The sequence below is a fragment of the Ruditapes philippinarum genome, unplaced genomic scaffold, assembly GCF_026571515.1.
Source record: "Ruditapes philippinarum isolate M1 unplaced genomic scaffold, ASM2657151v2 ctg94_1_1_1_1, whole genome shotgun sequence".
Taxonomy (NCBI): Eukaryota; Metazoa; Mollusca; class Bivalvia; order Venerida; family Veneridae; genus Ruditapes; species Ruditapes philippinarum.
This window is the reverse complement of record NW_026853837.1, coordinates 31,117-53,017: the sequence shown is the minus strand read 5'-3', so window position 1 is coordinate 53,017 and position 21,901 is coordinate 31,117. Positions and strand designations below refer to the sequence as shown.

The 21,901-nt window shown below is 31.4% G+C and overlaps 1 protein-coding gene across 1 annotated transcript in view; it reads right to left on the bottom strand.

Annotated features, from left to right (window-relative positions):
* Positions 1–3,042: 3,042 nt before the first annotated feature.
* Positions 3,043–21,901, bottom strand: part of LOC132738131 (AP-3 complex subunit delta-1-like) — a 40,549-nt gene continuing 21,690 nt past the window's right edge. Inside the window, exons 8-31 of the mRNA XM_060725583.1 lie at positions 19,535–19,583; positions 18,739–18,884; positions 18,086–18,234; positions 17,580–17,706; positions 17,185–17,288; positions 16,738–16,969; positions 16,271–16,425; positions 15,863–15,970; positions 15,399–15,459; positions 14,714–14,776; positions 13,905–13,986; positions 13,152–13,309; positions 12,677–12,750; positions 11,892–12,060; positions 11,168–11,341; positions 10,703–10,840; positions 10,176–10,355; positions 9,937–9,984; positions 9,488–9,625; positions 8,914–9,054; positions 8,400–8,485; positions 7,541–7,665; positions 7,097–7,176; positions 3,043–6,270 (exon numbers count right to left, since the gene is read on the bottom strand). Coding sequence (XP_060581566.1) covers positions 6,169–6,270; positions 7,097–7,176; positions 7,541–7,665; positions 8,400–8,485; positions 8,914–9,054; positions 9,488–9,625; positions 9,937–9,984; positions 10,176–10,355; positions 10,703–10,840; positions 11,168–11,341; positions 11,892–12,060; positions 12,677–12,750; positions 13,152–13,309; positions 13,905–13,986; positions 14,714–14,776; positions 15,399–15,459; positions 15,863–15,970; positions 16,271–16,425; positions 16,738–16,969; positions 17,185–17,288; positions 17,580–17,706; positions 18,086–18,234; positions 18,739–18,884; positions 19,535–19,583 — 2,889 coding nt within the window. The 3' untranslated portion in view covers positions 3,043–6,168. The remainder of the gene's footprint in view (positions 6,271–7,096; positions 7,177–7,540; positions 7,666–8,399; positions 8,486–8,913; positions 9,055–9,487; positions 9,626–9,936; positions 9,985–10,175; positions 10,356–10,702; positions 10,841–11,167; positions 11,342–11,891; positions 12,061–12,676; positions 12,751–13,151; positions 13,310–13,904; positions 13,987–14,713; positions 14,777–15,398; positions 15,460–15,862; positions 15,971–16,270; positions 16,426–16,737; positions 16,970–17,184; positions 17,289–17,579; positions 17,707–18,085; positions 18,235–18,738; positions 18,885–19,534; positions 19,584–21,901) is intronic.

The following is a 21,901-nucleotide window of genomic DNA, read 5'->3' as shown; positions in this document are numbered from 1 at the left end:
ATTTGAACAATGTTTGTAGAAATTTACTACACAATGTTTCATGCCAAATATCTAACCTCTAGCTTCTTAAATTTGTCAATTCAGAGATGATTTTTTAAGTTTTTACTATTATACATATAAGGAAAACCTATGACCCCGGAGTCAAGGCCAATTTTGACACTAGGGGCAAATTTGACCAACTATGGTAGAGTACTAATATAGATGTTATAATATACCAAATATCAAAACTCTCAGCCTTGTACCTTCCAACAAGAATGTTTTTAAAGATTTTACTAGTTCATTCCCTCAGTAAATGATGACTAAATAACACACTTTCATATTTTCATCTGAACTTTGACCCCCTAAGTGTGACCTTGACCTTGGCCACAGGGACCTAAATTTTGTGACGCTGCCTTGCAATGCTAAACATTTGTGCCAAATCTTATCGAAATCCCTCTATGCATGTAGAAGTTTTGCTCCAGACAAGCGCTTTTCAATGACCTCTAAGTTTGACCTTGACCTTTGACTTGGTTCATGTGCACTTCACAGCTTCTGATAGTGAACATTTCTATGAAGTTTCATTTAAATTCCTCTATGCATGTAGGAGATATGCTCCTAGACAAAATTGGACGGCGCCTGCCCGCCAGGGGCAAATTTAACTACAATACAAGCCGTTTTTAAAAATCATTAACATGCCAAAACACCTTTTTTATTCAAGGGCCATAACTCACCCAAAAATCATTCAACTGGAAGCACCATTATGCACAAGAACTTGAGGTAACAATCAATCTTGTAATGTTTCACTCATATTGCATAATTGGTTGTAAAGGAGTACGGCAGAAAAAAACTTTTAAAAAAAATGATTAAAGGGCCATAACTCTGACAAGAACAGGTTGAAACAGGTGATGCTCCCCGAATAGGTTTTGGACACTGGAAAGTATACCTTGTGTAGTATCAGAGTTATGTCACAGACAAAATTCAAAGTGTTAAAATGAACAAATGCCAAAGACTCAAAAATTAAGCAAGGCAGAGTTAAGGTTCTTTTGCACTGCACTTCTACTCAATGAGAGCTATCTACCTATAAAGTTTTATGTTGATATCTCTTGTTGTTTCATAGATATGTCCCGGAAAAGAATAGCTGACGGACGGATGAACAGACAGACGGAGGAAGGGTCAAAGCGGCAACTATATCTTTTGCACTGCACTTCTACCCAATGAAATCTATCTACGTACAAAGTATCATGTTGATATCTCTTATAATTTTTGAGTTATGACCCTGACTAAGTTCAAAGTGTAAAAATGAACAAAGGGCAATAACTCCAAAATTAGGCAAGACAGAGTTAATGTTCTTTAGCACAGCACTTCTACCCAATGAGATCTATCTACTTACAAAGTTTCATGTTGATATCTCTTATAATTATAGAGATAGTTCAAAGATAAAAATGAACAAAGGGCAATAACTTCAAAACTAGGCAAAACATAGTTATGGTTCTTTTGCACTGCACTTCTACTCAATGAGAGCTATCTACCTATAAAGTTTTATGTTGATATCTCTTAAGGGTTTCATAGATATGTCCCGGAAAAGAATAGCTGACGGACGGATGAACAGACAGACGGAGGAAGGGTCAAAGCGGCAACTATATGCATAAAAACAATAAAACTGGAAAATGCCAATAAAATGCACAACTAAACTTGGTACTGATCATTCCTGTAAAGTTTGGATGAAATTGCACCATTTTTAACAGTGTCTAATTCCAATGTCTTAAATCTGTGCATTTGAGCAAATTTTCAAAATAGACGTCATGTTTAATTGCATAAACTGTTTAATAAAAGTTGTTCAAAACAATTTACCAAAAATAGACAATCAAACAATTTCAAATTTAGGCTTTAATTTTCATTTGATGAAAAACCAAGTAATTAAAACAAACATGGTTAAACACATATAAAAAATTATTAGAAATAATATATAAACTTATTATAAAATCTATTTTAAAGAAAGATTGTCTGCATCAGACTTTTTTTAAAATAATAGTAACTAAAATATTACAATGATTGGCTTTACACTACTAAAATTTTTAACAAACTGTAATGTGAACATGAAACTTTATACAATTTACCTTCAATGTTAATGTGAACATGAAACTTTATACAATTTACCTTCAATGTTAATTGCATGTAAACTGTACCATAACTCAGAAGGAAAAAATCATTGATTTTTTATCAAATTGTTTTAAAGACAACTAGACAAAAGGGTCATGATTGCCCTTTTATCTCTCACCTGACTATGAAGGCTCAATCCCATTTCATTTGTACTGTGTGGCCTAGTTTTTGACCCATATTCGAACTTGACCTAAAAGTCATCAAAACAACTTTTCTGACCAATTGCCAGGATAATTCCACTTAAACAGTAACAGACACAGACAACCCCTTCATCTCTGATAGTGAAAATGAGGCTGCACATTGTCCCAAAATGGAGCACTTGTTGTTTTCTTCAACCTTTTTGACCTTGACTCGGGTCAGATTCTGATCGGTCAGCAGAGTAACTTTTTGGGGAAATTCCACCATGCTCTTCATTTTCACTGGCATCATCCGCCATATTCCCAGAAATCTGGCACATTGTCTGTTTCATTGAACCATTTTTTTTCAGCATTTCAGCTTGTTGCCTTTGAAAAGTCATGATTGTTGACAATTCTATGTTTGCAGTGTCAGAATTATTCACTGTACATGTAGGGCTTAATGGCCTACCACTAGTGCCAGACTCTGTGGTATCATCGTCACTAGCTGTGGTTGTGGATTATGAAATAGAAGACTTATAGCTTCCAGTAATAGTCTGGGAGGACTTACTGCCCCCTTCCATTTTTTCCAAACCGAGTTCCAATCTCAGTCTTTGCAGGATACCTTCCTGCGCCATGCTAATACTGTCACTATCTCAGTCTTAAAGTCTTAAATTTTTCTCTTCACAATGCTATCTAAATATCCCTTTTTTATCATTACATGTTATTGTCAATGTTAAAGGAAAATGTTAAAATATATTTCTATAAAAAAATAAATAAACAAGAGAAATGTGGTCATATAAATCTAGTTTTTATTCTTTCATAAAATAAGCATGTAAACAAGCACATAAATGTGATCTCAAAATGTAATCATACAGAACAAGTAAATGTTTTAACTATCTACAAATTCTTTACATTTTCAATTACAATTATTCATTTATCATCAATTCTTTTAGGACATATACCCTGCTGTAAGTAATATAGTATATGCTATAATCACAATGTATTATGTAGTAGATAAAAAATTATTTTTTTGATATGTAATCAAAATTCAAGATGCCGAAAATGTTTTAATTTCATTTGGCATTGTAATCTTCAATAAGAAAATTACCAATAATAAACTAGAAATGTTCCTATATCTGAATACAGTGTCCTGAACCTTCCAGGGATTTTTATTAAAATAATACTGACCCTTATCATTTTCTTTTGTTTCAAATAAGAACGAGCTGAATTTGCAATATGATCTTTTTGTAAGTATAGAAAAAAGCTTATTATAAAAATCAGAAAGCATCAAAAACAGACAAATATGCAGACAATAAATCATTAATATTTTAGAATTGAAAACTTATTATTTTATCAAATAACATTTCTCACATGAATGAACTTTATCAGCATTTGGCTGTATAACATTACACAATTCACAAAATCATCACACATATATCATCATATCTTAATTACACTGACTACACGTCATTAACATACAATATATACATAACATAAAACAATTAACAACAAACAAAAAAAGATTGCACATAAATTGGTAAAATGACATTTGTTTAAGCAAGGATTCTCGTAGTATATATCATTCACACATCTGAAAGATGACTGAGAATTCAAAATCTAAATTTTTAAACATTATTTTCTGTTTATATTACTTGGGTTACTATGGTGACAGTTGATCTATCAGATGAGATAATTCCCTCTGAGTATTAACCTAGCTAATTATACTTGATGCGACCATTATCAATGACCAGTACAGAAGGCTACTTTAAGATATCATAATTTCTACATTTATTCTATATATTAAACCCTAACATACCTTGAAATTACATGCAATATAATATGGAATAGCAATGAATAAAATACTTTACTTTTATATAATCTGTATTTAAATATTAACCATTCCAATAACATGAGCATCTTTCTTGGACCCAAACTAAAATGAAAAGTAAATGAAAGGGTGATAATCTGAAAACGAGTATGACTATACTTTATGTAGGTTCTAGGTTTCCTAGGTAACCATGCACCAATATTGACTAATGAACTAGACTTCACTATAATTATATGAGTTACTCATAATAATCTATTTGGGACTTATTTCTATTACTAGTACATTGTACATTTTAATTCTAAATATATATATCGCATTCAGAATTCATACTCTTCTTGTTTATGAATGTCCTGTCATCGAAACACTAATTATCAACAAGGTTTCATACTTGAACATATTATATTGTCATTGGTCCTGTGGTATTTAGTATATCAGCTTTACAATATCTTTACACAGACTATAATAAACATGAAAATGAGAAAAAACTAAATAGATCAAAAATAGTCCAGAGTATAGAAAACTTGAGATGTTGCCCTGTGACAATAATATATTAACATATTTATATGGCATTAAAGTACTACATCATATGTAGACTAGTATATTTACTGTGACACCTCTCCAAACAGATCATCTAGTGATTGTTTAATCTTTGGTATACATATATAATATAGGGAATATAATTTGTTCCTAATTGAGAAGTTTAAAATGAGCTATTAACTCTTGAATAAAGAATTGCAAAATTGATGAGAAAACCATGATGCCAAGATGAAAACGTTATAGTGGTACAATTTTTAATAAAGGACAATAACAAGAATTTAAAATCATAAGCTTAATTCTCACCTAAAACAAAAATAAATGATAAATGTTGTTATCAATTTTACTTTCAAATTGTGTTAAATGCAATGAAATATTGCAATTATTAGTTATATATACTTTAAAACAAATACATAGCTTATGACTGGAATAACTTATTCAAGCTTATCTCAGGAACATTTTGGCAGAACAAAAAGGCAGCACTTTAACATATAGGTAATGAAGTTATATTACAATCTAACATCCAATATTCAAACTGAAATTTTACATACATATTATTATGACAATATTGCTACATTAATTCATGATATACAAATAATACATATATTTGATCTGTACAACACTTGCACAAATAAATATAACATTTATTAAATCTTTCACAAGCTTACACAAGGTAAATGATTATCACAAATTTGTTTAATGGTAACACATTTTGTTTATATGGAATATATTTTTTTAAATGACTAAAAGTGTTATATGGAAATAATCTAGACACTAAATGCAATCATTATGTTAATCAATGTAATGAAACTTGAACAAATATACATTAAACAAGGGAGTTAACCAATACCTTCACACATAATATAAGGATTTAGGCTAAAACATGTAACATATGGTGTGAGTATGCACTGCTTGTACATTAATAAATTTCCCTTTCATTTAACTTATTTCACATATAAAGAATAAACATTATTATTTTATAAACACTTTATAATTCTTATCTGGCTATTTATTTACTTTTTAAATTCCAGGAGGAAAATTTATGCATAACTGAATTCACCAGATGGTATTTTTTGTATGTATCTTAACTGTAAAAATAGTAGGATATAAAACATCTGTTTTCAAGTATGTTCTCGTTATAAAATCAGGCAGTTTAAATTTAAAATGTACACACGTGTTATCTTTTTTGTTGATGATCATCAATATACCAAAGTACCAATTCATTTGAAATCTTTTAATGAAGGATTATTATTCTATAAAAATAGTGAAAATCACAAGAAACATCAAGTTATAATACTGAATATAATGGGGGAATTATAGTTCTATTTTCATCCTTTATAAATGCTACAAAAGCCTGATGCTTATTTAAATCATACTGAAATCATTGTCTGACCATCAAATTACACATACATTGTTATTTATTTTAAGTTCTACAAACAAATGTTCCTTGATGTTTGTACCGACTACTGCATAGTCATCAAGTTTATATGGAACTACTTTCTGTCTATATAACAAGCTGCTTTACTACCCTGATTTATCACCATATCACTGCTACAATATGTCACTTGTTAGCGTAGTTTTGATATCATCTAATAAATTAGATAGGAGGGAACTTTCGGAACATTTACCATCCACTGTTAATTCACCACCATTCTGAAAAATAACCACCATAATTTTGTAGTAATATCAAACACAAGGGATTGTTATATTGCAAAAGTATGTTTAGTCCTAAGATGTACAATGATAAAATGTGATAGCATTCATTTGAAAAAAAGAAATTTAACAACCAAAACAACATATTGATTGGACAAGAGTTTTAGACAAGTGTCACTATAACCTTAAAACAATGAAATAAAAATTAATAGGGGCCATCAACTTCATAGAAAATGTCCCTATCAAGTTTCACAAAATTTAATGTAATCTCATCCTTCTAAAGTTATTGACTGGACAAGGATTTTCCAATAAGTAAGACTCTTTTGACCTATCAACCTTCAAATCATTAGATCTCCGTTGTATGTCCCTCTCATGTTTCACAAACCTAGGCTTATTTCCTCTCAAGTAATTGAGTGGACAAGTACTTTGAACAATTATGTTGACCTTGACATCAAAATCACAAGACGTCACCTGCTGGCTATGACTATTCTCTCTACTCAAGTTATTGAGTGGACATCAATGTGGCTAATGGATGGAAGTTTGGATAGGGCCATTCCATATATAACGCCATATCAATATACCACTGATAAAACCACAAGTTAAGTTTTAAATGAAATGGAATTTTAATATACCCATATTTTGATATTGGTCAGTGTCTGCTTTGCAGTACAATGCCCAACTTCTTCACTACAATATCCTGCTACAGACAATACCCCACCCATCCCATCAAGTAACATGATGATCAAAGATTGGTTGGTAGAAGCACTATTTTCATAGTGCTGAGTGCTAAGCTTTTCATATTAATTGAGTTGATATGCTGACTTACATTTTTGACTAGTAAACACACATGATGCCCTTGTATTGAACGACTGTATAGTGAGGCACTGTTATCAACCTTTTCAACAACTGTAAAATAAAGAACATAATATTTATTCAAAATCAGAATTTCACCATTTATTCTAATAATGACTATTACAGACTTGTCAGAAAAAACTCTTTAAAACATGTTTCTTAGCTGTAGCTTCGGCAATTAATTATTTGAACGAGTTGAATAAAATGACTTTATGGTTCATGCTTTGTTCATCACAAATGATATCATGTAACATATATGCAAGGCTGTTCAATATCTGTATTTAAATGTTGACTGCATATCATTAAACATAAATAATACAATACATTCCTCTTCCGTGCATAAAGATAATAAAATCAAGAGCACACACTATGCATTTTAAGGTATTTATAAATGATAAATAAACCAAAACTGACTTACCTTTAAAATGATTAAAGAAACAAATTCTAAGCAAGGAAACATCAAAGCTTGGATCTAGTGGTGTACATTTTAAAGTAGACTTTTCTGTAAGATCTCCGGAACCCAATAATGATGCAAAGTCTGGCCTGAAGAAGCAAATTAGCATGTAGAAAATAATTCTTCAACAATATCACACACAAAAAGCATATCATTCACTATTCTAGATGGAAGTAATAACTATTAAATAATCAAAGACAAATATTTTTAAATAACAAACTAAGGAAAGGTAGGAAGCTAATATGTCAAATCATCAAAGTTAATTTTATTAGTTACTTTTAATTTAACAATTAATTTACTCAAAAGTTTGCCTCTCATAATTTATAACACACACTTTAGATAATGAACAGGTTTTTGTTCCTTTTGTTATTTTATTGGACTGAATTCATACATAAGTTATCTTAATATTACTTTTTTATCACATACCCTTGCTGCTTTTCCAACTACATAGAAACGGTATGGCACGGCCGTGCATATATCATAATGTGGTGTCATATGCATTATTCAAACTTATAAGCGTAAACATACCAGTATGCTAAATGAATTGGGGTCAATGAAAAATGATTATTTTTTACTTTAAACTTTTCTAATTTTGGGTATGTGATAAAAAGAGTACTATTTTTGTATAGCTTGATTACTTAATTCATTATTAAACTCACTGAGGCTTGCATAATACAATTTTATTCAAATGACTCAATAAATTCAGTATTGAACCTACAGTCATTGAAAATCATCTAAATTTGAAAATGTGAGGAAATGAAGCAAGAGATTTCTTTATTTTTTTTTACAAAACAGATATAATATTTACATTAACATATCTTACCCTTTACATGGCAATGCAACAAAGAAAGCACTACAAGGAATTTCAAGACGGAAATCTAGTTTATCATGTGTGGAGCCTTCTTCAGTCTGTAACAGATAAATGCAACTATCATAACAATACACTCATTTACTCACTCAAAATTTCTCGCAGTGACACACATAATGCAATTACTAATAATCTTATTGAATTGTAAAAGGATCACTTTTGCTGTGTATGACAAAGGATGTCTTGCACTGTGAGATATACTAAAGCATTGTAAAATCTTTATACACTTAAAATACAGCAAAATAATTCCAAGTGTGAAAATTGATATACATGTACTTATATTTCTTGAAAACAATGATGATAAATTGAGTAGTGAATGGAAAAAAAATACACAAAAATTTCATTTTCAAGTTTGAATTAAACATTTTTCTACATCAGAAATACATATATTGCTGTCAAAATTGACAGTGCTGCATGTATATTTATTATACTTCAATGTTTTATGAGAAATGTTAGCTGATGTCCTTACCTTCACCATATATGTTAGAGTTCCTTTCATTTTAGATGGTTGTACTATACTTTGTACAGAAAAAGCAAACTGGCCTTCATTACTGACCCCTGCTGGAAGCACAAAAGGGACCTGGACAGCATCATGTGTATTCTGACCAATCTGTAAATATGATGTCTTATAATCAAACTACCAAAGGATATTATATTCATAAAATTCAAAAGTATCCAAAGAAAACAACATGAGATTAGAGTTTTCATATTAATGTTTCAAATGTAACAAATTGAGCATTGATTAAAAAAAAATTTCATACAAAAAAAGTGTTCTTTCCTATAATTCAAGTATAATATCATCTGACATTAAAATATATCCATTGTTGATTCAACAGTAAAACATCAAAGAAGAATAACAAAGATTTTGTTTTATACTTTGTTCTAATACTAATTTCAACACATCTTTGGTCAAATATTGTAAGTCAGTCCAGATAACTGGTTTTCCTAAATAACTAACCAATAATTACCAGTTGCTCTACAAATCAACATGAAGATAAAACATTTATTTATCTTATATTTTAGTAACAAAACACATTACTCACCCCACGGATAAGTTTGGTATTTAAGGTATCCATTACATTGAATTCTAGACTTTTTATATGGTCACTGGTTAGATTGGTAAAAACAACTGACAATACTATTTGGTCTGTTCTCTGGGGACTAACTCGAGTTTCACATGTCTGAAATAAAACAATGCCTTCAATAATTTATATACTCTTAATTGGTAAACAGACAAATATGAATAAAGTTATAAATGGCAGAATAAAAGAAATTTCTAGTGTCAAGAAGCCTACAGAGAGTAGTTAAGTAATTTTTATTCACTATGGTGGGTTTAAATCATACCTCACAATAAGGTATAACTCTCCTAATGCATTACCTCCACTTTGATGTGTCTTTAAATAGGCTAGAGTTAGAGTTATACAGTAAATGTGTTCAATTTTCATTGTATTGGTTATATATGGAATTCAGTAGCTTAAAAAAAAATTCTTACCATTTTGACAGTTTGGTTCTCTGCTAATAATCTGTAACTTGACATAGGCTGAAATGAAAATCAATTTAATATTAACAATCATTCTCATGAAATCAATTTTAAAACAAACTGGACATTAAACCAGGTTTATATAGTTATTTACATCTTTAATAAATAATTCTCAATTAAATTTTATCAACAATTGTTTTTGCAAAGTATACAACAAATTACTATGATGATAAAAAAGGTCATCAACATACCTTGGCATTAACAGGAGTGTCTAGTTGGGATGGCGACACTTCCTCTTTCGAAGGTGTAGTTATCCCATCTGTTTCCTCGTACCCATCTGCTGTTAACTTGTTCTTAGACTTTTTCTTCTCCTTCTTATCTTTCTTTTCTCGTTTTTCTTTCTTCTCTTTTTTCTTCTTTTTGGAACGTGTCTACAAAATATATTGCATACTCATATAAAAATCATGTATATTAATTATACCCACAGACATGTTCAAATCACTAACTTACCAAGTGTAAAACCTTTACTTTTAAATGGTGACCATTCAAATTATCAAAAACAAATTTTTCAATATCTTAGAACTATTTTAGAAATAACACATTTCAATATGAAATAACATATTTATACTCAAAATACACAATTATTGATAGATAACACTTTAAAGGCCAATGATAGAGAATTTCTACATGTAAATCACTTTATATTACCATTGTCTATTACATCACACTAATGTTTCAAGAAACTTTTTCTCTTCATAAAGTGAGTATATCAAATTACCTTGACGTCCTCATCATCTGATGATAATTCTGGTACATGAGAGACCTTCACTTTCACAGGCTCTTCATTCTGCTCCTCAGATTGCTTACTGTTAGATTTAGCATCATTCCCTGACAACCAGAAGTCAAGGTCATTCATCTATAAACAAAACAAAAACACTTATCATTATAATCCGGGTGAATACAAAACACAGAGCTGTTCTGAGATATAATCACTTTTTTGGTCACATTTTATTTTTTATGTGACAATAATTTTCAAACAGTTCACATGAATGATTTTAAATTTTAAGTTTGACATGATTGTAAAATGTCTGTTTTATATTTATGATATGTTATAAATGCCATCAATCTCTTATATTTGAAAAAATCTGAAACTTGTATTATTTAGTGAGCTTTTTCCATATTATCTGCACAACCATGAGCGCTTCTGCAAGAGACAATCTTTCAGTTTAAAAACAAGCCAAACCTTTTCATCTCCATTTTGTATTGGTTTATCATCTACATTATTGACTACAGGTGGAGCGTTATCACGTGGAGATTGTAATGGTGTGTTATCACCATCAATCTCTTCATGGTCCTCCATCATCAAACTTGGCTCATCTTCACCATTCATTTTATGTGCCTTCTTCTTATGCTTCTTCTATAAATATATATGAGCCGCGCCATGACAAAACCAACATAATGGGTTTGCGACCAGCATAGATCCAGACCAGTCTGCGCATCCGCACAGTCTGATCAGGATACATGCTGTTCGCTATCAGTTTCTCTACTTGTTATAGAGTTCGTAAGTGAACAGCATTGATACTGATCAGACTGCGTGGATGCGCAGGCTGGTCTGGATCCATGCTGGTCGCAAAAGCACTATTTTGGTTTTGTCATGACGCGGCTCATATTTTTAACAATGTGTTTCAATGTCACCATGACAATGTTTAAATTTATCTTACAACTTTCTAGCTACACTTGTGGAAAAATTTTCTCACTAATACAACAAAGCAAAACCAAGCTAAACTGAATAGATCCCTCACATGAAAGAATTCATTATTTCATTTGCACATTTATTTTGTAGTAAATTATGTTTCTTCTCAATTTTTAGTGTATATTAGCAATTAAGTTAATAGCATTGTATTCTTCTAATTAATTAATATAGAAATATGTTTGTCACAATATAGGTTGGAATTATCTTGGATTACCTTTTCCTCCTTCCTTTCTTCCTTCTTTTTCTTCTTCTCCTTTCTACTTTCTTTCTCTTTTTTATGTTTACTTTTCTTTTTCACAACAGGCTCATCTGTAGGTGATGGTAATTGATCAGATACTACCCTATGTGTTCTTACAGGTAGGATTTCATTTGGCTGTAGTGGTCTGAAAATTCATAAGTTAGCAGAGAAAATATACAGTGACCTATATATTCAACAAAAATAAATGCAGCTTTCTTTTTCATAAAAATATAAACATGTTCACAATTACAACTAAATGCATGTACTTAATCTTTCATAAAATAGGACCAGGTATAGTTATAGTTCTTGAAAACTGCACATCTAAGATTTTAAGCAAGAACATTACAAAAGATCTCTCACACAACCAAAGGCGAATCCTTTACAGCTTTGTTTGGTGAACATTTGATCTATCAAGCTACAAAACAAGAATTTTTATTTATGTCATTTTTATGTTCAAATGGTTCAAGAAACAGATTATCAAATAAAACTGAATGATATGAGCCGCGTCACGACAAAACCAACATAGTGCATTTGCAACCAGCATGGATCCAGACCAGCCTGCGCATTCGCGCAGCCAGATCAGGATCCATGCTGTTCGCTATCAGTTTCTGTACTTGTTATAGAGTTGGTAAACGAACAGCATGGATCCTGGCTGGCAGGCTTGTCTGGATCAATGCTGGTCGCAAATGCTCTATGTTGGTTTTGTCGTGACGCGGCTCAATTATTATTAAGATAATGATGATTGGTTATAAATGACATACTCATCTAAATTAATGTCAAGTTTTTTGTATAGTTCATCACCCTCATCATCCTTGTCTGACAGATTTGATGCTCCCTGTAACCATAGAAACATCAATGAAATAAAATACTTTCTATTTACATAATATATGAAGTACTAACATAATCAACTTACAAAAATGTTAACCCATTTAATACAACTTTTCCTAATTAATATTCTATCATACAATAGGAAGAAAAAGTAAAAACAGTATTTGAATAATTTCTTCTTACAAATTATAAGTCTACACTTTCAAATAAAGCTTAAATAATATAGAGATAAGTCATAAATTTAACATTTTAAAAATAAAATTTATTAATAATGCATTGAAATTGTAATAAAATATGACTGTTAAAGTTTGCAGACATTAATAAATTTTAATGTATGAGGCTAAAGTGTCGAGAAAATCTAATTGGCAAGTTTATCATAAGAGACAATCATAATATAAATAATAATACCTCAGGCATTTCTGTGACAACACTGACTTGATGTTGTTGTGGAATGTCATCCTCCTCATCACTATTATCTTCTCCTTTCCTCTTCTTTCTCTTCTTCTTCTTCTGTTTCTTTTTCCTTCCTTCAGCATCCATTTGCATGTATTTGTCAGAGTTAACACCTGTACATGTAATTATATATATTTATTAGCTTAATTGTAACAAAACATTAACTTTATAACAAAAAGTTAATTAACTTCAAAAGTTGTAGACATTCAACCTTACTACTCCATGCCTATATATTTCCTTCAAAATCAACAAAAAACAGACTAGACATGACATTCAATAAAACTTAGTTTTATACACTAGCAGTCATTCAAAATTATCAACATAACAAAATTGGAGAAAAAATTCTTTTTTCTATCAGTTGTGTTAGAAGAATATCATCAAATATGATTTTCCACCTACAAAGGTGTAGGAAACACTACGCATTCATTATTTCAGCTACGTAGACCTAATGATTTTCCTTTAACAAGCTTATAAAACGGAATTTGAATCAACATAATTGAACTAATTTGTGATTCATTGTCAGAAAACATAAGCACTCTGACATAATAGGCAAAAATAACAAAGGGGTTAGTACAAGTATGTAACATAGTCTATCATAATTCATTCATTACATTTTGCAAAACTTTTTGTCTGTTACTTTCAATCTTTTTTCTCAAAATAAATCATCAGTTTCAAAAAATAAGGTACAGCCATTAACATAAAGCATACCTGGTACATGGAGTGGTACTGACAAGTCAATGTGTGCCACAGGAATACCTGATGTACCCTCTACAAGTGATGCCTTCTTTCTCTGTAAATAAAATATAATTTGTGCACTTACATCTACCATTATATCTTACATATGAGCCGTGTCACGGCAAAACCAACATAATGGGTTTGCGACCAGCATGGATCCAGACCAGCATTCGCGCAGTCTGATCAGGATCCATGCTGTTCGCTTACAGACCCTATAACAAGTAAAGAAACTGCTAGCGAACAGCATGGATCCTGATCAGACTGCGCGGATGCGCAGGCTGGTCTGGATCCATGCTGGTTGCAAAACCACTATGCTGGTTTTGTCGTGACGCGGCTCATATAATATAAGATGCCTTCACCAGTGGAAATGATTCAATTCAGATACTCAGACTCTTTGCTGAAAGTTTATACAAAACTTTAATTGCCTGTATTAGAGTAAAAAGTTTCTGAATTCCTTAAATCTTTCAATAATGACCATAGAAAATGTATCCATCTAAAAAGAATTTAGTTTAAACATATTTTATTCCAGAACATACACAATACATGATATACAGATTCAGCTATATGCACTGTGGAAATGGGTTAGAACGAAAAATATCAAATCTTATAAAGCTCTTTTTTTTTTCTCAATTTCTTCTTAAGGAGTCAATCAAAACGGCCAATACAGCTTTTTGGTTAGCTTTGTCTTTATACAGGTCTATCCACATCATAACTAACTTAAAATATTTCCATTGTTGTTATTATATAAGCATGAAATAATAATTTGCGACAGACTTACTTACCTTAGTATCCCCCTTGAGGTAGTTAGGATTATGTTCTTGTTCAGCTTGTCTTGTTTCTCTTGCCTGAAATAAAAAATATCAACATTCACTTTAATTACATAAAGAAAAGCAGTCACACAGTAACATCCAGTTACCAACTTACCATCATTTGATTTCATAATTTAAACTTTACACAATTTAACATCAGCTGCCCTCTTATAAAATACAAAAATTTATGCAATATATGAAGCAACATTTCATAACTAGACAGAACTGTTACACCTGATGTAGCAAGGTACAATTAGCATAACCTTTTAAGCGCATCAACATATTGTAAACCCTATGCCTCTTCCTCTTGAAAAAGCAGAAAATGAATTTTTAACTTCTGTCAATGCAGAGGTTTTGTTTTGGTGCCAAAATAATGGTGGATATGCCCAATTAGTGATGGGTATGGAAGGGGCATTATGAAGGAACTTGGAACATGAAGCTGACTCTCCTGAACAGAGGATTTGGTTATTAAACAGGTATTGCTGTACTTGAGAATGGGGTCACTGGTTCACAACTTACTGAGGCATAATGCTCTAGTGACTAAAAATAATTTTATATTTTTACAACTTTGGGTTACTAAAGCTATTCCATAAGGACCGTTAATCTTGCCTTTAAGGTGATAAGATAAGTTAAGAAATATGCAATATCATAATAATACCTTAGACCGCTCCTCCTCTGTCATTTCCTTTACTTTCTGAGCTGGTTCAGAATAGAATGACCTGTGATAAGAAAATATATTAAAACACAATTACATTTTGTATATAAACGTTAAATACAATGTATGAAATTGAAATCATAATTCTGTATTACTCAATAGGATTTGACAAATCAAAACAAATAAATTCATGATCAAAAATACATTGTCTATTCTAGAATTTGAAAAACTGGGGGGATTTTTATTGAAAAGTGAGAATTTATTATATTTGTTGATTTTTTTCTTCTTTCTCTATGTAAAGTTTTCCCCCTTGGGGGAATTCTCATTAATAGGGGTTAATCCCCCCTCCTAGTATAGACACTGAAAATAGATAGCAAAAATAAATACATTTGTACATATTTATTATGAATTTATATATATGCAAAAAATAATTACAACTATATGAAACATAAAGGCTTTAACCATACCTATGATCATCGCCACCAGGTGGCAGGAATATAGAGTTACCAACACGTCTATCATCATCATCAGAACTCTCTGAAGGTGGGTCATTGATCCAAGAGTCCAAATCCAATCTGTAATAGAACAAGAAATAAGCATAACTCACTGATACTTATACTATATTTTGCATCACTTTTTTAATAGTTAATTAAAGTTAATGTCTTGCGCTAATGCTGTATGATCATCCCATTTTTATGAGTGTAAAGAAAAGTAATTGAAGAAGTACAAGATGATTTTACTAAATTAAATATACCGGCCTACACAAACACAAAAAACTTACCATGATTTTACATCTTTTGACATTTACAAATAATTCTATTCCTTTAAGCAATTACTAGCTATAAAACATTGAAGATAACAGAATTGTCACATACCCTTCAGGTACAGGGACTTTCTTTTGAGCTTTAGTTGCTACAGGGTTAAGTTCTCCAGCAAAAAGAGCTGTCACTTCTTCAGCAATACCTGTAACACTAGCACCTTTATCTTGAAGTTTGAGCACATATTTGACTAGCTGCACCATACAACATGCCTAAACAATATACATATAAATAAAGAAATTACTCTAGTTTTTTTTAAAACCCTATATATATTAACCAAAATATAAATGTTTTAAATGTAAGCAGCTTTCCTTATATACTGTACTAAAAGTGTCAAATACATAAATCTAACAGTTGTCCAAACCACAATGCAAAGACATTACCAAACAAAATAATTCATAAAATAAGTTCAACAATAGAATTTTTTTTTTCAAACGTCTACGAAATCAAAGGCTTTTTTTTCTAAAACTGTTTCATATCTAGATATTTTCACTACTATAAAGAATATTTAGACACTATCTTACCCTTTCTTGAACTTCAAGGTCAGAGCTCTGTATAAAGATAGGTAATTTTTCTTGCAGCATTTCACCTACTTCTTTCACAACCTCAGTATCATTATCCTCCTCGGACCGTTTAATGATGTTAGCATACAGTTTGATAGAGTTCTGTACATACACACTCTGGATATGACCAGGTAGGGCAGTTATCTTTGGTTTTAACATGGCTTCAAGAACTCCTTTTGGATCTTCAAGCTCACTGAAAATATTCAAATGTCATTATTAACATGATATAACTGCAAATGTGATTCAAAACTTGATTTTTCAAAAATATAATGACTGTTTGTTTTCTTATACAAATTCAAACAATTCAGAATAGCCAAGACATTTCTAATTTTGTAATAAATGTAACTCTTAATGAATATAAGTATTAAGATATGATTTGAGCCAGAAAGAAACAAGTCTAGAACTTACTCTGGGAACTCTCCACATAGCCAAGCTGCAGCATAAAGTACCTCACATATACCATTTCTCTGTGAGTTGTTGGCCAGTAAATGAGCATTCTCTAATAAGACAGCCTGGAAAGTAATCAATATTCTCATGTATAAACAATGATACTTATAAACTTTAGTATGCATGGTCGAACATCAAATGCCTACAAGGGAAGGGGTATGTGCAATATTTATAAAAGAAATTATAATTAATTGAAAAAAACAATGAAAAAATATAAGGTTTTTGTGCTGATACAGTTTAGTTATTGTTAAATGAAGTTGAAACAGAGAACAGATGTAAATGAAAATATTGCTATTACTACATGCCAACATGAGGGCATATACATTACAATACAACAGTTTGCGGTTTTATCTTACCATTTGTGCCACAGCAAAAGAACGTATAGCTTGAACCCTGATTGCTACATCCAACATCTGAGAGGCTATCAGTCGACCATGTCTCGTACCCTCCATACGAGTCAGTTCCACCAGTATACTCACATACCTAAATATATCTCAAATGTTGTATTATATAAATACATTACTACATGTTTATACTAGGTAAATTTTAAGTCTCTGTAAATGTAAAGTGGATCAAACTTACTTTTATACATTTACAGGACTCACATTAATTACTCCATGATCATCACCTAAAACTCATGCAAAAGTATGAATTGTAGATTGAACAGCAAATTAATTAGAAAGGTGCTTAATGAATTACCTGTAAAGTTAGAGACATAAGGACAGATTATGATGAACATAAAGATTTACCATCCAAAGTCTGTAGCATACATATAGTCAAATTGTGAAGAGATGGTACCAAAACACTCACAAGACAAAAATTCCGACATATGATAAGTATGATTGTGAACATCAAAACTTACCATTCAAAGTTTGTGACATATTGGTAGTTAGATTGTGAACAGATTTCTATAATTTTAGCCAGTAACTCATCCCTATAATTTGTTCCCTCGGCTTTATCCATATGTATCATCAATTTCTTCACTATCTCCATCAAATTCTTCTTAGATACCTGTATGTATAATATAAATATTCATAATGTGCACCTAATTACTAGTCATAATTAGAAAACTTGAAATTCACTTCAAGAGTAACATTCACTATCAAATATGATTTCTATGTCCATGGGAGAGAAAAGGATGGGGAATGGGTCTTGACCCCTGACCCCTAGACCTTTGATCCCTTGACTACTAAGTTGGTCTAGTGAATAGAGAAAATCAAGGTGCATACATGTGTCAAGTTTGAAGGCCACGAATGGAAAGATTTGTATTTAAGGCCAAGGTTAATAATGACCTTGAACTTTGACCCCAAATCCTTTAAAGACTTAGTCAGTCTGGCAAGTAAAACTCTTCAAACTATGAAGTTTGGGGCTGTAGGCATAAGGACTTTTTGTGACAGCCAAAAGACAATCAAAAACCAATATGCCCTCCTAATCTATCAAATATTGAGCATAAAAACCTAACTAATAGAATATGCCATGAAGAAAAATTATGAAATAACTGCCTTGGTCACTTACCATGCCATAGAGGAGATCTAATGCTCTAAACCTGATAGATTCATCTTTATCATCAAGACACTGAAGTATCAAGTCTTTATGTGTCTGTACAGATTTTGGATGAGTCTGTAGAATCTTAGACATAGCAAGCAAGCCAAGATACTTCACTGGAAGCATAACGATATAACATTATAATTAAACACTGTAATATTTATTTCTATGCTAAAAACATCACTGGAAAGAACAGCTGAATTTTTATCTCTTAACCTACAAAAGTCAAAATAAATTATTCTTTGCCACTGATGTAGAGCCAGGCTAGCGAGCTAATATTTTCAGTCTGACCAGGCTCTAAACTGTTAATAGCTTATTTATTGTGTTTTGATATTTAATTTCAATCCTTTTAACTTTTAATGGAATGTTCCAAATTCAAAGCAGGGCATATCCATTAAAGAAATTCAACATATTAAGGGCTAAATATCTAAATATATTTGAGGCATTTGTCTTCAAAAACATTTCTTCAATTTCTGGTAGGTGTGCAGGTTCACATTTAAAGCTACGAGAAGCTGGAGAACACTTAATTAACATTTAACAATTAAAATGTTTTCCAAGTGGACTACACAATAATTACATCACTAGAAGTTAAAATATTAAGATTCTTGTCTGACAAATGAAACAAGGATATTTCTTCAGGTGCACATTCAACTAACATCTTTTAAAATAAGCAAAAGTTGTAGAAAAAAACATATTTCTCTGTGAAAATCAACTCTATGATTTCCTATACACTTGTACAGATAATTTATTGTTTAAAACAACTTACAGTTTTGGTCAGAATCTTCTATAAGAATTCTCAGTTTCTGAACACAAAGCTGAAAAGCAAAACTTACAATTATCCCATAGGTGATTTATCAAAGCCCTCTAAACATGCCTTAACATACCCAAAGAAAAATAACAAAAAAAGAAATAACCATCAACCAAAACATAAATATAAATGTTCAATAACAATATATATTTAAATGTATCTGTTTTTCATTCTTGCTACTTAAATTTGCATCACAATTACTTATGAAAAAAGTTCTACAGTTGAAAGTCTTTAATTACATAGCAGATGTTTATTCTTATAAATATCAAAACTACAACTTAAATCAAAGCAAGTTAATACTTAGTATCTTAATTCATAGCTAGAAATGTGTCCATGGAACATTCAACTGTTTTGTCAGCCTACATAAGGCAAGCAGGGACAAATCCGTATACCCCCATTGTCATAAAAACTTATTAGATTGTTTTTTGAAACAATATTTCAAATATCTTAAGTCACATTTACATTTCTTAAAATATAACGGACTTCCAACCTTTTTTCTTCTTTTATACACAATCTGTATATATTACAGCTTGTGTCACGTAAATATAATGCAATTTCTTACTATAAATCTGTGTAACTACTCTGGGTAGCATGTGGTTAAACATAAATTTGGTGTTCTCATGAACACGCTTAATCAAACAAAGTTGTTTTAATTGATAGAATGCATTCACTATCACAATATTATATACATTTTACTGAAAGGTTTTGGGAAGACTGTCATGAACTTTTTAAAATATGATCCCTCTAACATTTTTATTTTGTTTTACAAGATCAAACTTCTCAAATATCAACAATTTCTTGTTTGAATTATGAGACTGACTCATACACAATTAGATAGCTAGCATTATAAGGTATTTCTAAAATCTGTTCACAAAATATGATACCTTCAAACATTTATCATGTTTTGTAATTGAGATTCAATATAACTTAACCAAGGTACTAATTTTTTTTCTGTATTTGGTTAAACCACACACACACACACAAGATATTTTGACCTAGTTGCAATCATAAGATCTGCTTATTTTGATTTCATAATCAAGGATTCTATACACTAACCTTGCTAGTTAAAATACATTTTTTTTCCTCTTTGTTAACATTTAACTATTCAACTTACTGAGGAAAATATCATGCATCGTTCAAAGTTGAAAATGGTTAACTTAATGTATTGATCCATCAGGAAATTGAGTCACATATAATAATAATTTATTCTGAGTTAGATGGCATAGACATAGAGATGTTACAGGTATTAACCAGTATTAATGAGAGAAAGAGTTTTACAGAGACAAAGAACAATCTAACAATTTATTTTTCAAATTGCTTTATAGTATAGTCAAATCACAATCATAGTTTGTTACTAAGCACCACAACTGAAGGGCAATATACACCCAAATGTAAATTTGTTTGAGTAATCAAAAATAACTAATCAATTTGGGAAGAGACCCAATCAAAAACTTGCCTGAACTAGAACTGCCACTGTCATGGCGTGAATACCCCCGCATACCACTTTGTCAGAATCAACAGTGGCCAATTAGAGCTCAAGGACAACTTCCCTGCCAAATCTGAGGTTACTAAGCCAGTGCATTGCTAAGTTATGTATTCTACATGCTTCAAATGTGAAAATGTCAAAATCAATACACTGCGGACAGGCATTCTTAAGCAATTGAGGGGAAAAACTTATTTTTTTGTCAAGGTCCCTGTGACCTTTGACCCAGTGATCTCAAAATCAATAGGGGTCACCTTATGGTCATGATCAACCTCCATGCCAAAAATGAAGGTCAAAGGAATCTTAAGTTAATGGGTTGACAAACTTTTTTAGTCAAGGCCCCTGTGACCTTGATCTTTGACCCAGTGACCTCAAAATCAATAGGGGTCATCTACTAATCATGACTAACCTCCATGCCAAATATGAAGACTGTGGGTCAAAGGAATCTTTAGTTATTGGGCGGACAAGCTTTTTGAAGTCAAGGCTCCTATGACCTTGACCTTTGACCCCGTGACCTCAAAATCAATAGGGGTCATCTACTAATCATGACTAACCTCCATGCCAAATATGAAGACTGGGTCAAAAGAATCTTAAGTTATTGGGCGGACAAGCTTTTTGGAGCCAAGGCCCCTGTGACCTTGACCTTTGACCCGGTGACCTCAGAATCAATAGGGGTCATCCCCTAATCATGACTAACCTCCATGCCAAATATGAAGACTGTGGGTCAAAGGAATCTTCTAAGTTATTGGGCGGACAAGCTTTTTGAAGCCAAGGCCCCTGTGACCTTGACCCAAGTGACCTCAAAATCAATAGGGGTCATCTACTAATCATGACTAACCTCC